The 18438-nt window shown below is 34.6% G+C and overlaps 1 protein-coding gene across 1 annotated transcript; it reads right to left on the bottom strand.

The window, feature by feature from the left end:
• Positions 1-14767: 14767 nt before the first annotated feature.
• LOC140763174 (putative germin-like protein 2-1) lies at positions 14768-15678 on the bottom strand. The gene has a single exon (XM_073101255.1). It carries the CDS (start codon positions 15602-15604, stop codon positions 14948-14950), a length of 657 nt encoding a protein of 218 aa, XP_072957356.1. The 5' UTR covers positions 15605-15678; the 3' UTR covers positions 14768-14947.
• Positions 15679-18438: the final 2760 nt, after the last annotated feature.

Here is an 18438-nt window from a genome sequence, read left to right on the forward strand (position 1 = left end):
TTATTTTACCTAGGTATGGGTTTTTTCCACAAAAAACTCTATGTTTTTGCAATTGTCTTTCAACGTTTTATTTTACACATTTTATATCGAGAATATGTGACAAATCCAATCTCTTAGGGGTATTTAAAATTTTCAATTGGTATTAAAGTTAGTCTCTCTTACTCTAAAGAGAGATTCACAAAGAAATGGTATTACCTAGAGTATGACAATCCACTGTTAGATTTCCCTTACTTTGAATCTAATTATCCATTATTGGAAAGCTAGAAAGAGAACTTTTTAGAAATCTATAGATGAACGTGTGCATTTTCGTAATTCATGGTTATTCACCTCCTAATATGATAGTGAACATGTTGTTGAAAAACCTATCCATAAATGGGATAAAAGGGATTATGAAAATTCAAGATAGAATAATAAGGCTATAGATGTCATCTTTCGTGGTGTTACTTCTAATGAGTTCAGGCAAATTTGCATTTGAGATGTCGCTAAGGATGCTTGGAACAACCACAAGACTACCCGTGACGGTACTTCTTCTATTAAATTGTCCAAGCTTCAAATGCTTACTATCAGTTTCAAATGCTTACTATCAATTTCGAGACTTCGCATGGAAGAGCATGAAACCTTTAATACTGCTAGGTTGCGTAATGTTAATTCTAGTTTTAACTTACGTGAAAGAATTATTAAGAACAAGATTGTTAGAAAAACTCTTAAATCTTTGTCTGAAAGGTTTCAGACCAAAGTCACTATTATTGAGAAAAGCAAGGACGTTGATTCGTTCAGAGTTAAACAATTGGTGGAAAACTTGCAAATATTTGAAGGTTTTCTTTGTCAACCATAAAAGTCCAAAGGCATTGCCTTGATGACTAATAAGGATGAGGATTCTTACTTAGTCCCCAAGGTCTCATTCATTTCCAGTGCAACTATGGTACCTTCAATGCCGTGGCCATCGCTGCTCTAAGCAACCAGAACCCTGGCGTGATTACTGTTGCAGGTGCAGTCTTTGGGTCGACGCCGCTCATCTTTGATGATATTCTTGCCAAGGCCTTTCAAGTTGGCAAGAACGTAATCGACCAGATTCAAGCTCAATTCTAGGCATAAGGATACTCCATCTAGTGAGTTGGCGTAGCGTAAATCGGTGATTCTTTAATATGTTCTTTGAATATTTGTAATCCGTGTTTGTCTGTGCTAATTATCTTTGTAAAATAAAACATTATCTCTTTCCGTATTACTTTCCTTCTTCCTTTTGTTCCAAATGATAGAGAAAATATATTAGGATCCAATCCACAAATATAGCAGCCTCCCAATTAACTCCGTGGTGGGCTGTTTCTAAATCAATATTAATATAATTAGTAACCTCGTGAGCAAGAGCTATATTATCATAAATATGTCTGCCGGCAACAAACATAATTTGCTCAGAATTAATCAACTGAGGCAAAATAGGCATTATTTTATCAGCTAACATCTTTAGCTAGTATACAATTGTTACTGTTACATAGAGAAATAGGTCTAAAATTCACAACCTTAATTAGATTAGTCTTTTTAGTAATTAATGAGATATAGGTGTGTCCCCAAGGATTCAGAAAAGTAGAAGAGGATTATAACTGAATAAAATAATTAATAAGATTAGGGCCTACAATATCCTAATATTTTTATAAAAACCAGTGTGAAAACCATTAGAGCCAGGAGATTTACTAGTTGGCACAGACTATAAAATATATTTTCATCTCTGTAACAATGAATTACCCAAACAGTTCATCGTAGCAATAAAAATTAACGGAAGGAAGCTCTGGCGACTGATATGGGTTGGGTCAACCCCAACTCTTTACACCAAAGCTTCTTGTATAATCCATGAAGGCACATTGAATATCCAAGTATGTAGTGAGAACACTATCATCATGAAGGACATATGATGATGATGATGACGACCACCGCTTCAAAATGTTTGCACAAGTTAAGGACTTATTCTGAGCAGGCAATCCTCTGAACTTAATCGGAAGACTTGCTCAATCTATTCCTCCAAGTTAACATTCCACCTTCATCATCTCCCTCTACATTGGTTCAATCTTCTCCTACTCGTACTCATAGCGCGATTACTTATGGCATGGTTGGCACCTTTAAACCCAACTTTTTTCTTGTAACTAAACACTCACTGTACTCTTGTTTTCCTCAGCAATGGTGTCTCAGGAGAGCCCACTTGTTATAGTTTTGTTGTCAAAGACCTACAATGATGTGCAACCATGGCATAGGAGTTTAACGCTCTCGTAAAAAATAGAACTTGGAAATATTCCTACCCTGACCAGCCGAAATATTATTGGCAATGAGTAGGTTTACCGCATAAAGTGCAGACATGATGTTTCCATTAAGCATTTCAAAGCTCACTTAGTCGCTAAAGATTTTACACAGCAAGTTGGCTGTGACTATAGTGACACCTTCAATCTAGTTGTCAAATCGTCACCATTTGAGTTGTTCTATCTATTTCTCTCCCTAATCAATAGCCAATTTATCAACTTATGATGTTCAAAACGTCTTCCTGCATGGTGTTCTTCGCGAGGAAGTCCTGCAGCAACCTCAAGATTTTGTCAATCCATACTATCCTAACAATGTTCGTCAATAACATGAGTCACTTTATGGTCTCAAGCAAGCTCCCCAAGCTTGGTACCAACGACTTAGCTCTTTTTTTATTAGACTTTGGTTTCATTCGATCAAATGTAGATAACTCCTTATTCACTTATCATAGCTCTCACGACGCTCTCCTTATACTCATCTATGTCAATGACATTATCATCACTAGCTCTTCATCTGCTATTATTAACCAACTACTTTGCTATCTTGGTAGTTACTTTGTCAAGATGGATCTCGGTGCTCTACACTTTTTTCTTGGCATTGAAGCTTGCATGGGCATCCATGGCTTGCATTTATCTCAAAGCAAGTATATTATTGATCTCTAGCAACACTTTAAATTTGAAAAAGTTGAATGAATCACTGCTCCTACCACCTTTGGTGGTAAACTCTCATGCCATGATGGTGAGCTCTTAGCTGATGTCTCTCAATACCTTAGCATGGTTGGTGCTTCACAGTATCTGACACTCATATGTCCAGATATTTCCTACACTGTCCAACAAGTTTACCAATTCCTTTATGTACAGTGTATTACTCATTTAGTGGCTATCAAGCACATTCTAAGGTATTTGAAGAATAATATTTCATATCGCATTCTCCTCTGACCATGCTCTCCATCCTCTTTAGCGAGTTACACTAGCCCAAATTAGGCTTAGTTAGTCAGATGATCGTTGCTCTACAAGTAGATTTTGCATCTACTTTGGTTTCAATCTAATTTCTTGGAGTGCTAAAAGAAGCAACCTATGGTGTCCTGACTGAGTTTAGATGTGAAATATATACAAAGGCCTCTTTGATGCATGTGCTAAAGACATTTGAGTCCAATCCTTATTTTGTGATCTTAATATATTTCTTGCCAAAGCTCCTGCACTATACTATGACAACAGTTTCACTATATTCATCTCGAGAAATCTAGTATTTCATGGCCAGAGCAAACACATTGATATCCACTATAATTTCATAAGCGAATGAGTGAAATGCAAATCACTTATTGTCTCGTATATTCCTACCAATAATCAAATTGCTGACATCTTTACCAAGGGCTTAAGTTGATTATGTGGCACAAGTTAATTGTTTGTACAAACACAGTTCACTTGAGCGGGAATAATAGACCAAGTCGTCCATCATCTCCAACCTCTCTATGTTACAATCTCATGTATATTCTCCTAGACTTTGTTACACCTAACATTTCTAAATATCTATAGATTTATTAGACCTAAATATCTACATATTTGTTGTAAACTATTTATCTTGTAATCCTTTTGTAATTCCAGCTCTATTTATAGAGCAATGGTAATAATATTATGCATGCATAATTATCACTCATAAACTTTTTTTATTCATATGTGATTTTGGTTCTGTATTATTATGAATTATTATTTTCACGAGAAAACCTAGTTTTGGATGGAAAAGCTTTTTTTTTCTGTCTTGAGTGTGTTTCTTTCTGAGATAGATATGTATCTTTTTGCGTTCTTCTTCGAGTAGTGAGCAAGGACTAATTTGGGTTCATCTGGAGTGTGATTGATCCTTTCGTCCCCTCATCTTCCTACACTTTCCTATCATAGTTAAAGAAATTATTTCCTTGAAGCAAGACATCACTCTAGGAGTTTGTCTAGGAGAGGATATTTATGGATCCGGATAGCCTAATTCTCTGGTTATTTAGCCAAAAAATCTGCAATGGAGAACCAAAAAACAAACAAGAAGAAATCATCCTAGTAAGATTGTTATATGCATGACATCTTTATCACCATTAGTAAAGACACTTCTTATGTTATTCTAATTGTAATTGGCAATTTGTGACCGAAGTAATCATATTGGATTATCTTAGATTTTTTGTTAGATTGTACAAGTCATGGTACAAGTTAGCTAGTCAAGTTGATAAAGAGTTCATGTGGAAGACAGGGTTTACATTGATATTTCTGCATGCATGCAAAGGTTGTTTGACCTAATCTTGAGGCACACAAATGCATGACAAGAGAATGACCCAAAAGTTTTGTCTTTCGCATTTGAAGCTGTTTGAACATCGATTGAGCGGATTTCAGCAAAGTGCAAATTGGCCAAACATTCAAAGTCTATTGGAAGACTGTTCAAACGAACACTAGAGATCCAGACATTCATGCATTCGAATGCTAGATAGAGCTATTGTGGTTCTCATAAAATATATTTAGAAAGTCTCTTCCACATTAAAACAGTAGGAGCTTTATTGAGAAAGAAGAAATTTTAATTTTGTCCATAATATAATTTATCGTTGGAGCAATAACGTGAAGATCTTGAAAGTAATTATAATTATTGAGTTCTTTTTCCATGCCTTTCATGCTTGTTTATATTTTTAGGATAAAAAGAAATCTAACGGTTTGATATACCTAAGGGTATAATAGGAACACTTGAGTATTATAACCGGTTCAACATATAATTACGACCTTCTAAAAATATCTTATTTGCATATATAACCTTCTAAAATTGATATTTGCATGTATACCCGTATCCTTCTAAAAATCTCTCATTTACATATATATATATATATATATATATATGCCCCTTTTAATTCTAAGTCCATGACTATTTAATAAGTTTCTTGCATGTAGACCCTCTTGGAGGTAGTATTGTCTTTTCCATATCTTCACAATAATATATTTTACGACTAAAATAGATATTTGATCACAAAATTATAACACTACAAATTTTTTCGTTATATATTTACCTATTATCTTTTTTATTTAAGGTTCAATTAAGTTTTCATCAAAATTATTATATATTTTTTTATTACATATCATATGTCCCGAATAGACTATTGGTTAGAAAATTATGATATATAAAAATAAGTAATTTAGCGTCTTAATAAGAAGCGAACTGAATAGTTTAATCTTTTTAATAATAAAGTGCTTAACTATTTAACGTTTTATGTGTATCATCTTTTCCTAATAAAGTATTTTAATAAAAATGCCCATAAAATTAACGTTATACTTAGAAAAATGATGATAAGTAAAACACTTAATAGTTCTTTTACTTAGAGCTACATCATCGGTCAAACATTCTCCTTGATACTCATAGTAAAATGTTAAGAAGAAAGAGTGGCTAGCACACCGCCTGCACCTACAACAATAGATTAGATAATACTGCAATCTGGAGAAATTAATCACCTTGTGGACCCTCAACTTAATTAATGGGGACAGGTACGATCGTACTGGCGGTCCTTGCAACCCGGGGCGGTGTACTGACCACCGCGGCCCGGGCAGGAGTCGATGCAAGCAGGTTTATTGCGATTTGAAGTGTCAGGATTGATAGTGGCGAGGATCCGCCTATGTATCTCAAATTCCATTGGAAATTCCACCGCTATCTCCTCCTCCACCTTATTAAAACCAGAACTTGAGATGTTAATGGCACCGGCGGCAACCCGGCCGGAGAATATAACAACAGTAACGAAAAGGAGCACAAGGCCTATGCGTCTCCTCCTCTCCAAGAACTCTTTGCCCATGCTTGGATGATGCCTCAACTTAATTAACTAACACTCAGATGCCACTGGCTGTAAGGAAAAGAAGCGAAGGCCTGGGCTTCTTATATAAGGCTGGCTGGCTGGCTGGCTTTGATACGGACTGCTTACCTACCATTACTTATAATTACCATCCAAAGAAGGGACAAGATCATATATAAATTAATAATGTGCCAGTGAAGTCAACCTTTACGTACGTACGTACCAAATGCTGCAGCCTTTCTATATATATATATATATATGAGTTTCTAACTAAAGTAGATCTCTTCTTTTATCTTATAAATTTATTAGCCTAGACAAAAACGTTAAATTAAGGAGCCTTTTAAAAAAGGCTAATCAGTTCAATATTTTCATCGGTAGATAATATTTTTCTTTAACTACTAAAAAATTAAGTTAAAATAATGTATATATATAAAATACTAATCAGTTTAGTATTTTAGGACTAAATAAAAACATTGAACTGATTAGTGTTTTTACTTAGAGATAAAATATTGATTAGTTTAATATTTTTATTAAAGCTATAATAAATTAGACCTAATTTGATAATATATTTAAGAAATAATCTATTTCAGTAAAAATAAATTCAAACATGGTTAGTTTGGTCAAAAAGTCTTCTATTATTGTGAAAAAAATGGTGATCTTAATTCTTAAGCAGTCAAACTTATCTGGCCTTAATATTCTATTAAGGGATTTGAAAATGATTGACTAGGGTGAAAGTGATATGAAAAGTCAAATCCCACTTAAAGTCAAAGTTAAAAATTAAATCTAAATTGATTTAGGAAAACCAAATACAAATCACACTTTGGAAACAGAAATTAAATAAGAGATGGAAATCCAAATGACATTCAAACTGTGAAAATAAGTTGAAGTCAAGTCGAAAAATGAAAATAAAAGTCCGAAATATAAATGTGAGAACTCAATGCCACTAGCTGCGTGGAAAAGAAGTATATATATATATATATATATATATTGCTTGCCTACTATTATTAATTTTTTTTTATTGTTCATGAGCCCAAGGGTTAGATATTGGCTGAACAAATGACTAATCCTCCTTAGACACAGAAGCATTTATGATTCACTGAACTTTTAGTTACCTAGTATAGACTTTAAGCCATATGCGTCGTCGAACAATTGCTCCGAATCAAACGATCTCGAGACTTACTCTAAGCCATTGCACTGCCGAGCTATTCTTTTAAGCTAATCACATTGCTGAGCTATCAACTAAATTGAGTAAAGTTATCAAATCACCAAATAATTTTTTCATAATATTATTTAAAATTATAGATAAATTTGTGACCTCTTTCATCGTACAAAAAATATCTATCAACTCTATGGTGTACCGTTACTAAGTTACCATGGTAAGGAAGGATGATATATAAACTAATAATGTGCCATGCAGTCACGAGGATAAAGCTTATCCGTACCTCATGCTGCTGCCTTTTTATAGCGTGATAGAAGATGGCCTGTGCATATAACTTAGCATATTGCTGACATGAAGATGATCTAGTTTATTGTGAAACTTACAAAACCTTTTAATTCTTTCAAAAAAATTAAAAAAAAAGAATGAAAATAGATCGTAGTGTATATATATGGATGTTTTACATGATCACCAATTGAAATCTTTTGACCTTCTTTTTGAAAAAATTGCCATTAAAATTAATTTTTGAAAGAATGTTCATAGAATATATACTATTCTTTCTTTAAGTAGCTTAGGGTGTAACTTATATATCACTGATTTTTTTACCTTAACATAAAATTTTCTTTTCTTGTACTACGATATTGAATAAATATTAGTTAGATTTATATATGATTTTAGCAGCAATTTTGATATTTTGAAGAATTTAATGGAATCAATTATGTCAGAGAAAAAAAGAAAAGAAACCCCACTGTATATTATACAAGCATGATATCTTTTGGACCTTATTTCTCCAAATTGGTGATCTTAATTCTTAAGTGATCATCTTAATGACCAAGTAATTGAGCTTAACCCTAGTAAATAATGTGTCTGCCCTTGAGTGGAATCATATGGACCCTCAAACAAACTGGACAATAGGAGATAAAACAGTATGTCTTCGCTGCTTTTGGACACCTTTATGGTGAACTACGTGACCACTGTACCTGGAACAGGTTAATATATGAGTAACCTTATTAACCCATTTTTATAATTCTCATCAATTTATCTTGTTTATAACCCGAATAATTTATATAACTGCTTAATCGAATTAACCCATATAACCTGATTAGCACGTATAACTTCAACTCTAACCAATTTAGTCTATTTAATACGAATCTTCTAATATCAACTTAGCTAATAATAAGGCTTACAGTGACACGCAAGGAAGATAATAATAAGCTTGTTGATTTGAACCCAAGTCAAGTACCTTATAAAAGAAAATTTTCACCATAAGCTCGTAATGTAACTCTAGTTATACTATGTAAGCCCTTAAAGCAAGTATAGTTATGTTATGTAAGTTTTTAAAGTAAGTCCAGGTAAGTCATATAAGCTTCTAAAATAAGTCCAATTAAGTCATATAAACTTCTCATGTAAGTCCAATTAAGTCATGAAAGTTTTTAAGACAAATCCTAGTTCAAGTCGTGTTAGATTTAGGGTTAGTCCTAGTATGACTCATTGTACCCGACTTCTATATATAGAGTGGCTGAGCTTCTTTATTTAAGCATCTAAGTATTGAAAAATTATTTTAGCTTTAATATTTTCTTAGGAGTAAGAGAAATTATTTTAGCTAATTTATTATCATATTTACTATTTTATCGTAATCATTCGATTGTATTTATCTTTATAGGATGAGATCTTAATCATAAAATCTTTCTGATCATTTCAAATTTTTAAAATTGGTTGCTTGACGGTAGCAGCTGCAATTAATCAAGCATGAGTAGAGAACTCTTGACTTGATGGTCCGTCAGGTGGATTCGTTCCTCATAATTGGATCTTTCTTCATTACTATTTAATTCGATCTATTCCCCCAAAGCTAAATAATTGGAGATCTATTTGTCACATTTAATTTCTTCATAGAACGAAGCCATAGTTAGGAGGGTGTGATAGTATATATATAACGATTAACGAAACCTTTATATCAAGTCTTATGGTGATCTCCAGTATATATATCTTGTCTAGGAATTAAAAATCGGTAGTTAAGTCATGTTAATTTGGTGTCAATTCAAATACATTAATTTTTCCTCCAGATATCACGCCATCCTTCTATGACTGTTAATAAGACATTAGAATCACGTACGTCCAAAAGCACACATCCTTTTCGCCCATCAAGAAAGATAGCTCTACGAGAGTAGAATAGCTAGAAGTGAAAGAGAACAAGCAAGTTGCATGATCGATCGATACACACACATAGTAACATTTGAGAAAATGGCTACAGCAATAGCTGGATGGTACCATAATGCGAAGAAATCCACTGTTTGGACGCTCGATTCCTTAACACTGACCACAATAAATTGGTGAGCTGCAATGCGAGCTGTGTTGGCTGGCTGGCTTTGATATGGACTGCTTGCCTACCTACCAGTACTAACTACCCTGCAAACAAGGCACCAGGTGATATATATATATAACTGCATGCCCTTGAGTGAAATGATATGGAGTTATGGACCCCCAAACAAACCGGACAATAGGAGATAAAAACAATATGTCTACGCTGCATTTGAACATTTTTAAGGTGAACCATGTGATTACTGTACCTGGAACAGGTTGATACATTTTTAACCCGTTTTAAACTTTATTCTGATAGATTTATTTCGTTTGTTTGTAACCCGAATAATCTCTGTAATTTACAAGGTTTAACCCAAACTTTAACCTATATAATTTGTTTAATGTAAATATTCTAATACGAAACCTTGCTATTTATTAAGCGGCTTATTTATTAATAAGCTCCTTTTGTATTGATTTGAATTCGACTAGAGTCTTATACCTTATTTTCTTATTCAAATTTATCACTTTTATTCAAATTTATAGTTGGAGCAACCGAGATGACCATCTATTTTAGTATTGTAACTAAAAATATATATATAAATAACTATCCTATAAATCATGAATTATCTTATTTTTTAAACTAAATGAGGTCTTAAATGGATCCAACTTTTACATTCAGGTCTCACGTAACTATAGAATGTTGATGGTTATATTTGATTTATATTTATATCCCTATGTATTTGGTTTCAATCAGGATAAAATTGGAGTAGTTTAGTAAGTTGATAATTGATTACCTCTTATTAGAGCTAAGGTTAAGACAACCAACAATTAATCATTGGGAAAGTAAAGAAGAGACAACGTAATGTGATCAACTTATCCTCCTCATCCAGTCCTCTTCTTTTGTGTGGATTATTGTTGATAAAGAAGCCAATTAATGGGCTTGTCATGGTCTAACATGCAACTTAAATAACTTATTGATGGGAAAGTTACAATTCACAACCTACCATTTCATGAATTTATGTTTCACACTTATCTTTTCAGTATTTATATTTTATTCTTATAAAAAACTCCAAAACTAAATATAGCTAACCGAAAACATCCGAAGAATTTTTTTATTAATTTTTCAGAAATTATTTATTGGATTTTTTTCTTATGCGAACCTAATGCAGGTATTCGAACGCGATCAGCGGGAGTCCACTAGAATTAGGATTAATAATTGTTATTTTGGCTTGTTGGCCAGCTTTTATAAAGGTGCGGATAGCAGCCAAAATTATAATGCGATTGAAATATTAGTTTCTTGGCTCTCTATCTTCTCTATAGTCTATCTAATCTAATCTCCCTCCTCCCTTTTCACCAACCTACCATATTTTCTATTGGCAAGATATCTCCTAACTTCTAATCTCCCTCGTCTATCGAGTCCTCCCTCTTCTTTGGGATCTCAACCACTTCTTTCCTTCATCTTTATCTCTTAAACAACAACAATCCACCCTCATCTCCATTATCATTTATAACCCTAACATCTACTCCACCCGTCATCACCATCATCATCCGCACTATATCGTATATTCGTCCTAGTTGCAGTTCGAATCTGTGAAGGGCGTAAATACGAAAAACGTAGATCAGGGAGTTACTGATTGATTGCACTTAGTTTCGTAATTTTCTGACTACGAGAAAAATATTTAGTGAATATTTTTCCTTGGTTACGCAGACTGCTTTCTGCAATAAATATTGAAGGAATTGTTCCGTAACCTATCACATTTCTAGAATCTCATTAAACTGTCTGGGACTACATTGTTTAATATATACAGGTATAAGTTAACCTTTAAGTTTAAGATGTTAAGAATTTTTTAGCATTCAGTGTATTTAGTGAGTTATTATGGCATCAGGATAAGCAAAAATAACCTAAATATGAAAATAAAAAGTTTCACAATATAAATGAATAAAATCATTATTATCTCTGAGATTAAGTTTTTAAAATAGTTAGGCAGTTAATAAAAGATGTTATATATCTGTTATATTTGAGATAACTAGGAGCAAAATAAGGTCAATCAAATGAGTTGAGCTCGAGCTAGACTTGGCTTGATTCAAATTGGCTTGAGACGTTATTGTACATATAAAAAAGATGTGCATTACGGAAGCTCTGACTATAGATAACTAGAGGTGGAAATCGGGTCGGGTCGGGTCATGTCATGTTAGGTTCATATCAAATTAGGTCAGATCGGGTTAAGTTCAAGCCAATACTAACACCACATTTTAATAAAACAGTTTAATGGGTTAGATTCAAATAAATCATTGGGCTTTGTATAGTTTAATTGGGGTAGAAATAAGTGTATTTAGATTACAAATAAGTTATTTATCTTATAATTGAGTTATTAAATCATAAATGAGTTATTGGGTTATAACTTGATGAAACTTAACAGAGATTACATAATTTAATTGAGATAATAGATATAAACACAATTTATTTAATAATTTATTAGACAGATCAACTCGCTCATTAGTAAAACGCAATCAAACTTAGCCCAAAATTATTTAAAGTCTTTAAGATCGTAGATACTTCATGAATATATTCTGAAAATGTTTGGAAGAAATAGAATTCCTAATTTGAATAGGTTTGAGACATGAAAAATAAAAGTCAGTAAAAACATAATTCAAATAGGTTTAAAAAAATAATTAAGAATCAAAATTTAAAATTGAAACTGGGTAAGAGATGGAAAAGGGAAACATGGTTAACAAACTAAGACACAGTTTTTAAATGTGGAAAACACCTCTATGTGAGAGGAAAAAGCAAGACATGGTTATATTAAATTAGATCGTTCCATTGAATTGAATCAGATAATACTTATTAATATTGATTGAGTCAACTAGTTTTAACTCAGTTGACAAAACTTTGATACAATGCAACCTTTCATAATAGAACTGGTCTTGCTGAACGCATGTCGCCTTGGTTATATCTGAAGTTAGAGTTGTCTATGGAATTTAAATCGATGTGATCTAGTTTACCTTTGTCTCCCATTGTCTCTTTATGGTTCGGCAAGAGTAGGGCGGCTGATAATGCTAGTGCAAACACACATATATAATTCATATATTAATGGGTTAGAATTTCTAAACACAAATATGACTAATTATTAAACAGGTTATAGGGGTCATAAATGGGTCATCGGGTAGCATAAAATTTTTAAATTTTTATATTCATGTTGTAAACGGGTTTATTCAAATTATAAATGAGTTTTTTCATATTATAAAATAGTTAATTATGTAATAAATGGATTAATTGGGTTATAAATGAGTTGGCGGCTCGAGTCATAAATGGGTTAATTGCATTAGAGTAATAAATACGAACATTATCAGTTTATTAATAAGATTAGATGAGTTGTCATATTTATGACCTAAAACTAATTAGACTAAATCCAGAATTATTTAACAGCTGAGTTACTACATCGGATGATCGTGTCGGATTACCATTGAAAACATCATGAGATTACTTTGAAAAAATATGACGTTAGACCCATTTTGTTTGTCTTATTGCTAGGCTTGTCGAGACCAGAGAAGAAGAAATCTTCGACCATGACATTCTTTGGGTTCTTGCAAGCAAAACCATTCACAAATACTTGCTACATCTTGTTTGCGCCGTAGAAATCCTGCAGCTGGCTAGGGTCAGCAAGTGGTTGAGAGCATGCTAGAACTAGAAGAGCGAGGAGGAAGAGGTGGGAATACCTAGTACTTTCTCTACCTATAAAAACAAGCAAGTATATATGTGAGAGATTTTGAGCAATGGATTGCGAAGATATTTGATGGTAGAATAAGTTGAGGAAGATTGATTTGTATAGAGAAAAGGGGGTAGTTGCCATCTAGCTAACAAGGGAGTGGGGTAACTTGTGAAAATGTTCGACTGCAAGAACTATAACCTTCACTTGTTGTGCATGAAGGAATTGGTGGTGGCGAGTTGGTGGGGGAGAGTTGGTAGGCTATGTATGCGAAAACATGGACAAGAACAAGGTTAGGGAGATCCAGGCGAGGATTCCTAGCCTTCGAGGGGCAATTCAGAACCATCACAGGGGAAGGGTGCTATTGATAGCTCGTCGCTGCTACCAGATTGCCACCTCCACTGTTTGGATCATCATCTCTACTATCCTCAGTGATCCAACTGCTATAATTGCAGCAGTCGTAGGGGCTTTCATATCCAAGTAACTAGCTACCATCCATATATATAAAGTGTGACATGAAGTGCAATATATTCATATAGCTTGCTCGGTGTGATAATTATCTATCTATCTATGACGTTTACTTACTGTATCTGGATGTAATATGAAAATAATCCTAGTTCCAATTATTCCACAAACTCTTAAATAAGTTGTTAACATCTATCTGTACGATGAAATTTGGATCCACAAACAAAGAGTATTAAAGCAAATTAGGAGTGAAGAAAAAATGGGTAAAAAAAATATACAGCAAAATTATGCCGTTGCCGGGGTTCGAACCCGGATAGCCAAGCAAATTTTGGATTTAACAAATGTGCTACAACGGCTATGGATAAAATTGGTGCCCCAAGTAATCTGATCTCCATGCAAGTCGCTGCTCCATTTATTTAATTATTAATTTTCTATTATAAATTAGGAAATACAATTCAAATAATTAGACATATAAATCGAATTACAATTTTATTCTCTCCTACCACCAACTTTCTTTTATATATATTTTCTGCTACTCACCAATCTCATTTGGTACTTTTGAGTATGTATTACATATTTATTATACATGAAAATATTTTTATTCAATTGATATGTTAAATTAAGGGTATTTGAGTTAATTTTTACTTCTTATTTATACGTTATATCACATTAATAATAATAATAATTCCACTATTATCACTAAATATTAAAATATTCTACTATAAATTAAAGATATAAATTTAGGGGTAAGAAGTAGATTTTTTTTCATAATTTCAACGTAATTGGTGAATAAATTTCTTTTTTTTATCTTTTTTATAGGAAAACTCATAGGCAAGAATATTTTATTAACTCTAAATTATAAATGATATAAAATGACAGATTGATCTGTCGAAATTTTGGTCGAAACTGATGTGCGTCCAAAAGCCTAAGTATTGTAGGCTTAGACACTAAAGTAAATATGTGAAACTATTATTTAATGGTTGCTATACTATTCATGGTAACTAAAGTCTCACTTAGAGAGTTTATTAATTCTTCACTGCTGTAGATGGAAACTCATAAAGAAAGAGAAGAGACGATGTTTTTTATTTGTTCAATGAAACTCAAAGATACATTTTGTTTTACAAAGAATAATTAGCACATTTTTATGTTAAAAACAAGGATTACAAATATTCAAGGACTAATTAAAGAATCACCAATTTCCCCAACACCAACTCACTAGATTGAGTAGCCATAAGTCTAAAACTGCGCTTGAATCATGTCAACAATCTTCTTATCCACTTGGAAAGCCTTGGCAAGAATATCATCAGAGATGGGTGGTGTCGACCCAAAGACTGCATTTGCAACAGTAATCACGCCAGGGTTCTGGCTGCTCAGAGCTGCGATGGCCACGGCATTGCAGGTACCATAGTTGTATTGGAAATGAATGAGACCCTGGGGAAAGACGAAGACATCGCCCTTATTAAGGACCTTGGAGAAGAGCTTGTTCTCTTGGTTCGCCTGGTTCGAGCTGACGAAGCCAACGTAGAGTGACCCTTCTAGAACCGTAAGTATCTCAGTCGCCCGTGGGTGGATGTGAGGAGGGTTGAGACCATAGGGAGCAAAGTCAACCCGAGCAATAGAGATGCCCAATGTGTTCAGACCTCCAAGTTGGTTGACGTTAACTGCCGTGACATTAGACCCGACTTTGTTCGTCGTATTGCCAGGCTTGTCGAGACCGGAGAAGAAGAAATCTTCGGCCATGGCATTCTTAGGGTCCTTGCAGGCAAAACCATTAACAAACACTTGCGACATCTTGTCTGCGATGCAGAAGTCCTGCAGCTGGCTAGGATCAGACGCAAGTGCGTGAGAGCAGGCTAGGACTAGAAGAGAGAGGAGGAAGAGGTGGGAAGCCATCTAGGTACGTAGTACTTTCTCTTTCTCTACCTATAAAAACAAGCAAGTTTATCTGTGAGAGATTTTGAGCAATGGATTGCGATGATATTTGATGGTGGAATAAGTTGGGGAAGACTGGTTTATATAGAGAAAGGGAGGTAGTTGCCATCAAGCTGACAATGGAGTGGGCAAAGAAGTGGTCAAGTTTAATCCCTAACAACATGGGAATAAGTCATAAAAGTAATTAAATGCCTGTTCGATGGCCAGCAAGGAGTGGACTTGGTCGATCCTTTAATTAAATTACCAATCAAATAATGTTTGATTTGATGTAGTCATACGTAACTATTTCTACGCGGAGAAAATGAATGATGTTTCAATACAAGAAAACTTATTTGGAAGAACTGATTGGTGAGATTTATTCTAAGAACTATGTTAATTCCCAGCCGGCGGAAACCAGATTGACCCAGTGCAACAGAAACCTTCATGCCTAACTAATTTGGAGTTTAGAACCACATAAAAAAAAAAAAACATAGAGAATCACACCCTATAATTTATCAATTTTGTGATTTATAGCTACTTTGAGGATTTAGTAATCTGACCTCTTATTTTTTCCTATAATATTTATTTAACAACTTAGATGTTATTTTGACTAAATAACATTGACCAAATTACTAAAATACCTCTACCACTCCTCCCTTCCTCTCTATCTCTCCACCATCTTCCCCCAACCGTCTCCTCCTGTCGTCGTCACCACCACCACCTTCCCTTGTCCTTTTCTTCTTCTTTTTCCGCATCCTCTACTTCTTCCCCCTCCTCTTCTATCTATTCCTACTCGGACTAGGGTTTGCCGAAGAAGATGGAGAGAGTCAAGCATATCGACCAACTCCAATTTGGGAATCAAAACCTCTAGTTTGGCCATGATGAGGTGGTGGGGATGATTGAAATGACAGGAGAGAATGAGAGGGTGAAGAAGACAAACGTAATTTTAGTATTTTATAAATTATTTAGTATATTATAATAAAATATTCTTTTGCTGGTACCATTTAAGTTAATCTAGGGTGTTAAATAAAAATAATAAGAAAAAAAGATAGCGTCAAGTTATAAAATCCTCAAAGATAGGATATGAATAACAAAATAAATAAAATTTAAGGTGTAATTTATAAATTCCTGAAAAAATAATTGGTGGGATGTTCTAATGTATTTCATGCTATATTTGGAGACCTCATGTAATGTCACATACCTTAAATTACATCTAGACTCTTAAATTATTAAGGGTTTTTTTGCATGAAAAACCTAGCTGGTTTTCGATTTTGTCAATTTGGTTCATTTTTGGTTTTTTTTTTTTTGCACTTCAGGCTTTTTCCCTCTTTTCTATCCAACTTTAACCTTCTATCATTTAGTGCCTAAATGTTGATGGAACACCATAAGTTATACGATCCGAGTCTAATTGGATCGAATCATGAGGACATTTGGCTCGATGGATCGAGTATATTTATTTTTTAATTGTTTCATGTTTATTTCTTTTGTAAGTTCTTAAGGTAAGTCTAATTAAGTCATGTAAGCCACTAAGGCAAGTTTAATTAAGTCATGTAAGTTTCTAAGGTAAGTTTAATTAAGTTATATAAGCCTTTAAGGTAAGTCCTAGTTCAAGTTCTATAAGTCTTTAGGTCTAAGTCCGAGTAGGACTCATTATACCTGATCTTTATATATATAGAGGCTAGACTTTATTCATCCAAGCATCCAAGCATTGAGAATTAATTGAGTGTAGTTATTTTCTTATTATTGCATTTACCTTTTTTATCGTAGCTGTTAGATCGTCTTATCTTTATAGGAGTAGATCATAATTGTAAAACCCTTCCAAGCACCCAAACCCTAGCCGCCACCTTCCTCCAGTAGCCACTCTACTATACGAGCATCCACCACCACCCTTCGTCATCTGTCACCCTTTGACGACGGCCGCAACTTCGAATATTTTTATCTAGATATCTAATTGATGTGAAACCAAAGCCATTAGAGCCCTATCTCATGAGTCTACCACCACATAAATTTATATAATTTTTTTACCTCCAGATCGGTTAAGATCTGGTCTGTAATATATGGTATCAGAGCTGACGTTCCTCAGGCAATGATTATCATGCGATCTAAGACGAATGACGAAGGAGCGACCATGGAGGACTAGAAACTCATCTCCATTCTTGTGGGAGTTTCTCTAGCACCCCCTTCACCACCAGCAACTATTGACAACAAGTCGCTAGCACGGGCAAAAGCATTTTAAAGAATTTTTCGTCGAGTCAAAGAAAAGCTTCGAAAGGATCGAGAAGGTGATCCAAGCCTTGACTCTGTGCCACCATTGCCGTTGGCCTTTACGGAATCTAGCCAATCGCTGCTAGAAAACTCCACCCATGAGAGAGGTGGAGAGGAGCCCCAAATCACGGCAACCATGACTCTTCTGGCCACGATGGAGGCCCCACCCACTGTAAACCCAAAACATTGCCGACACGACGTTGAAGCAACTGGCCATGCTGGTCTCGGCATCATCTTGCTTACCTGTGGTGGGAGCTAGGGCTAAAATCCGTAGCTTCCTACCTATGGTGATCCAACCCCCACTGGCACTGAACTCCACGTCCAACACATTCCTCGGACCACGCGCACCCGAGATGTGGCCTTTATTTGCGCCAACGACTACTGGAAGACCATTGATGGCAATACTTATTGCTGTTGCAAACCCCCGACTGGTGGCCATGGGTCTAGCGCTCCCATGACAGCCGATGGCCATGGCTAGCTTCCTTAAGCTGATTGCTAGGCTGTGGTAGCCGTCACAACCGCCGGCGACCATTGGGTGGCCGAATTCGATG

This window comes from Typha angustifolia, chromosome 1, assembly GCF_048772165.1.
Source record: "Typha angustifolia cultivar Huaian chromosome 1, ASM4877216v1, whole genome shotgun sequence".
Taxonomy (NCBI): domain Eukaryota; kingdom Viridiplantae; phylum Streptophyta; class Magnoliopsida; order Poales; family Typhaceae; genus Typha; species Typha angustifolia.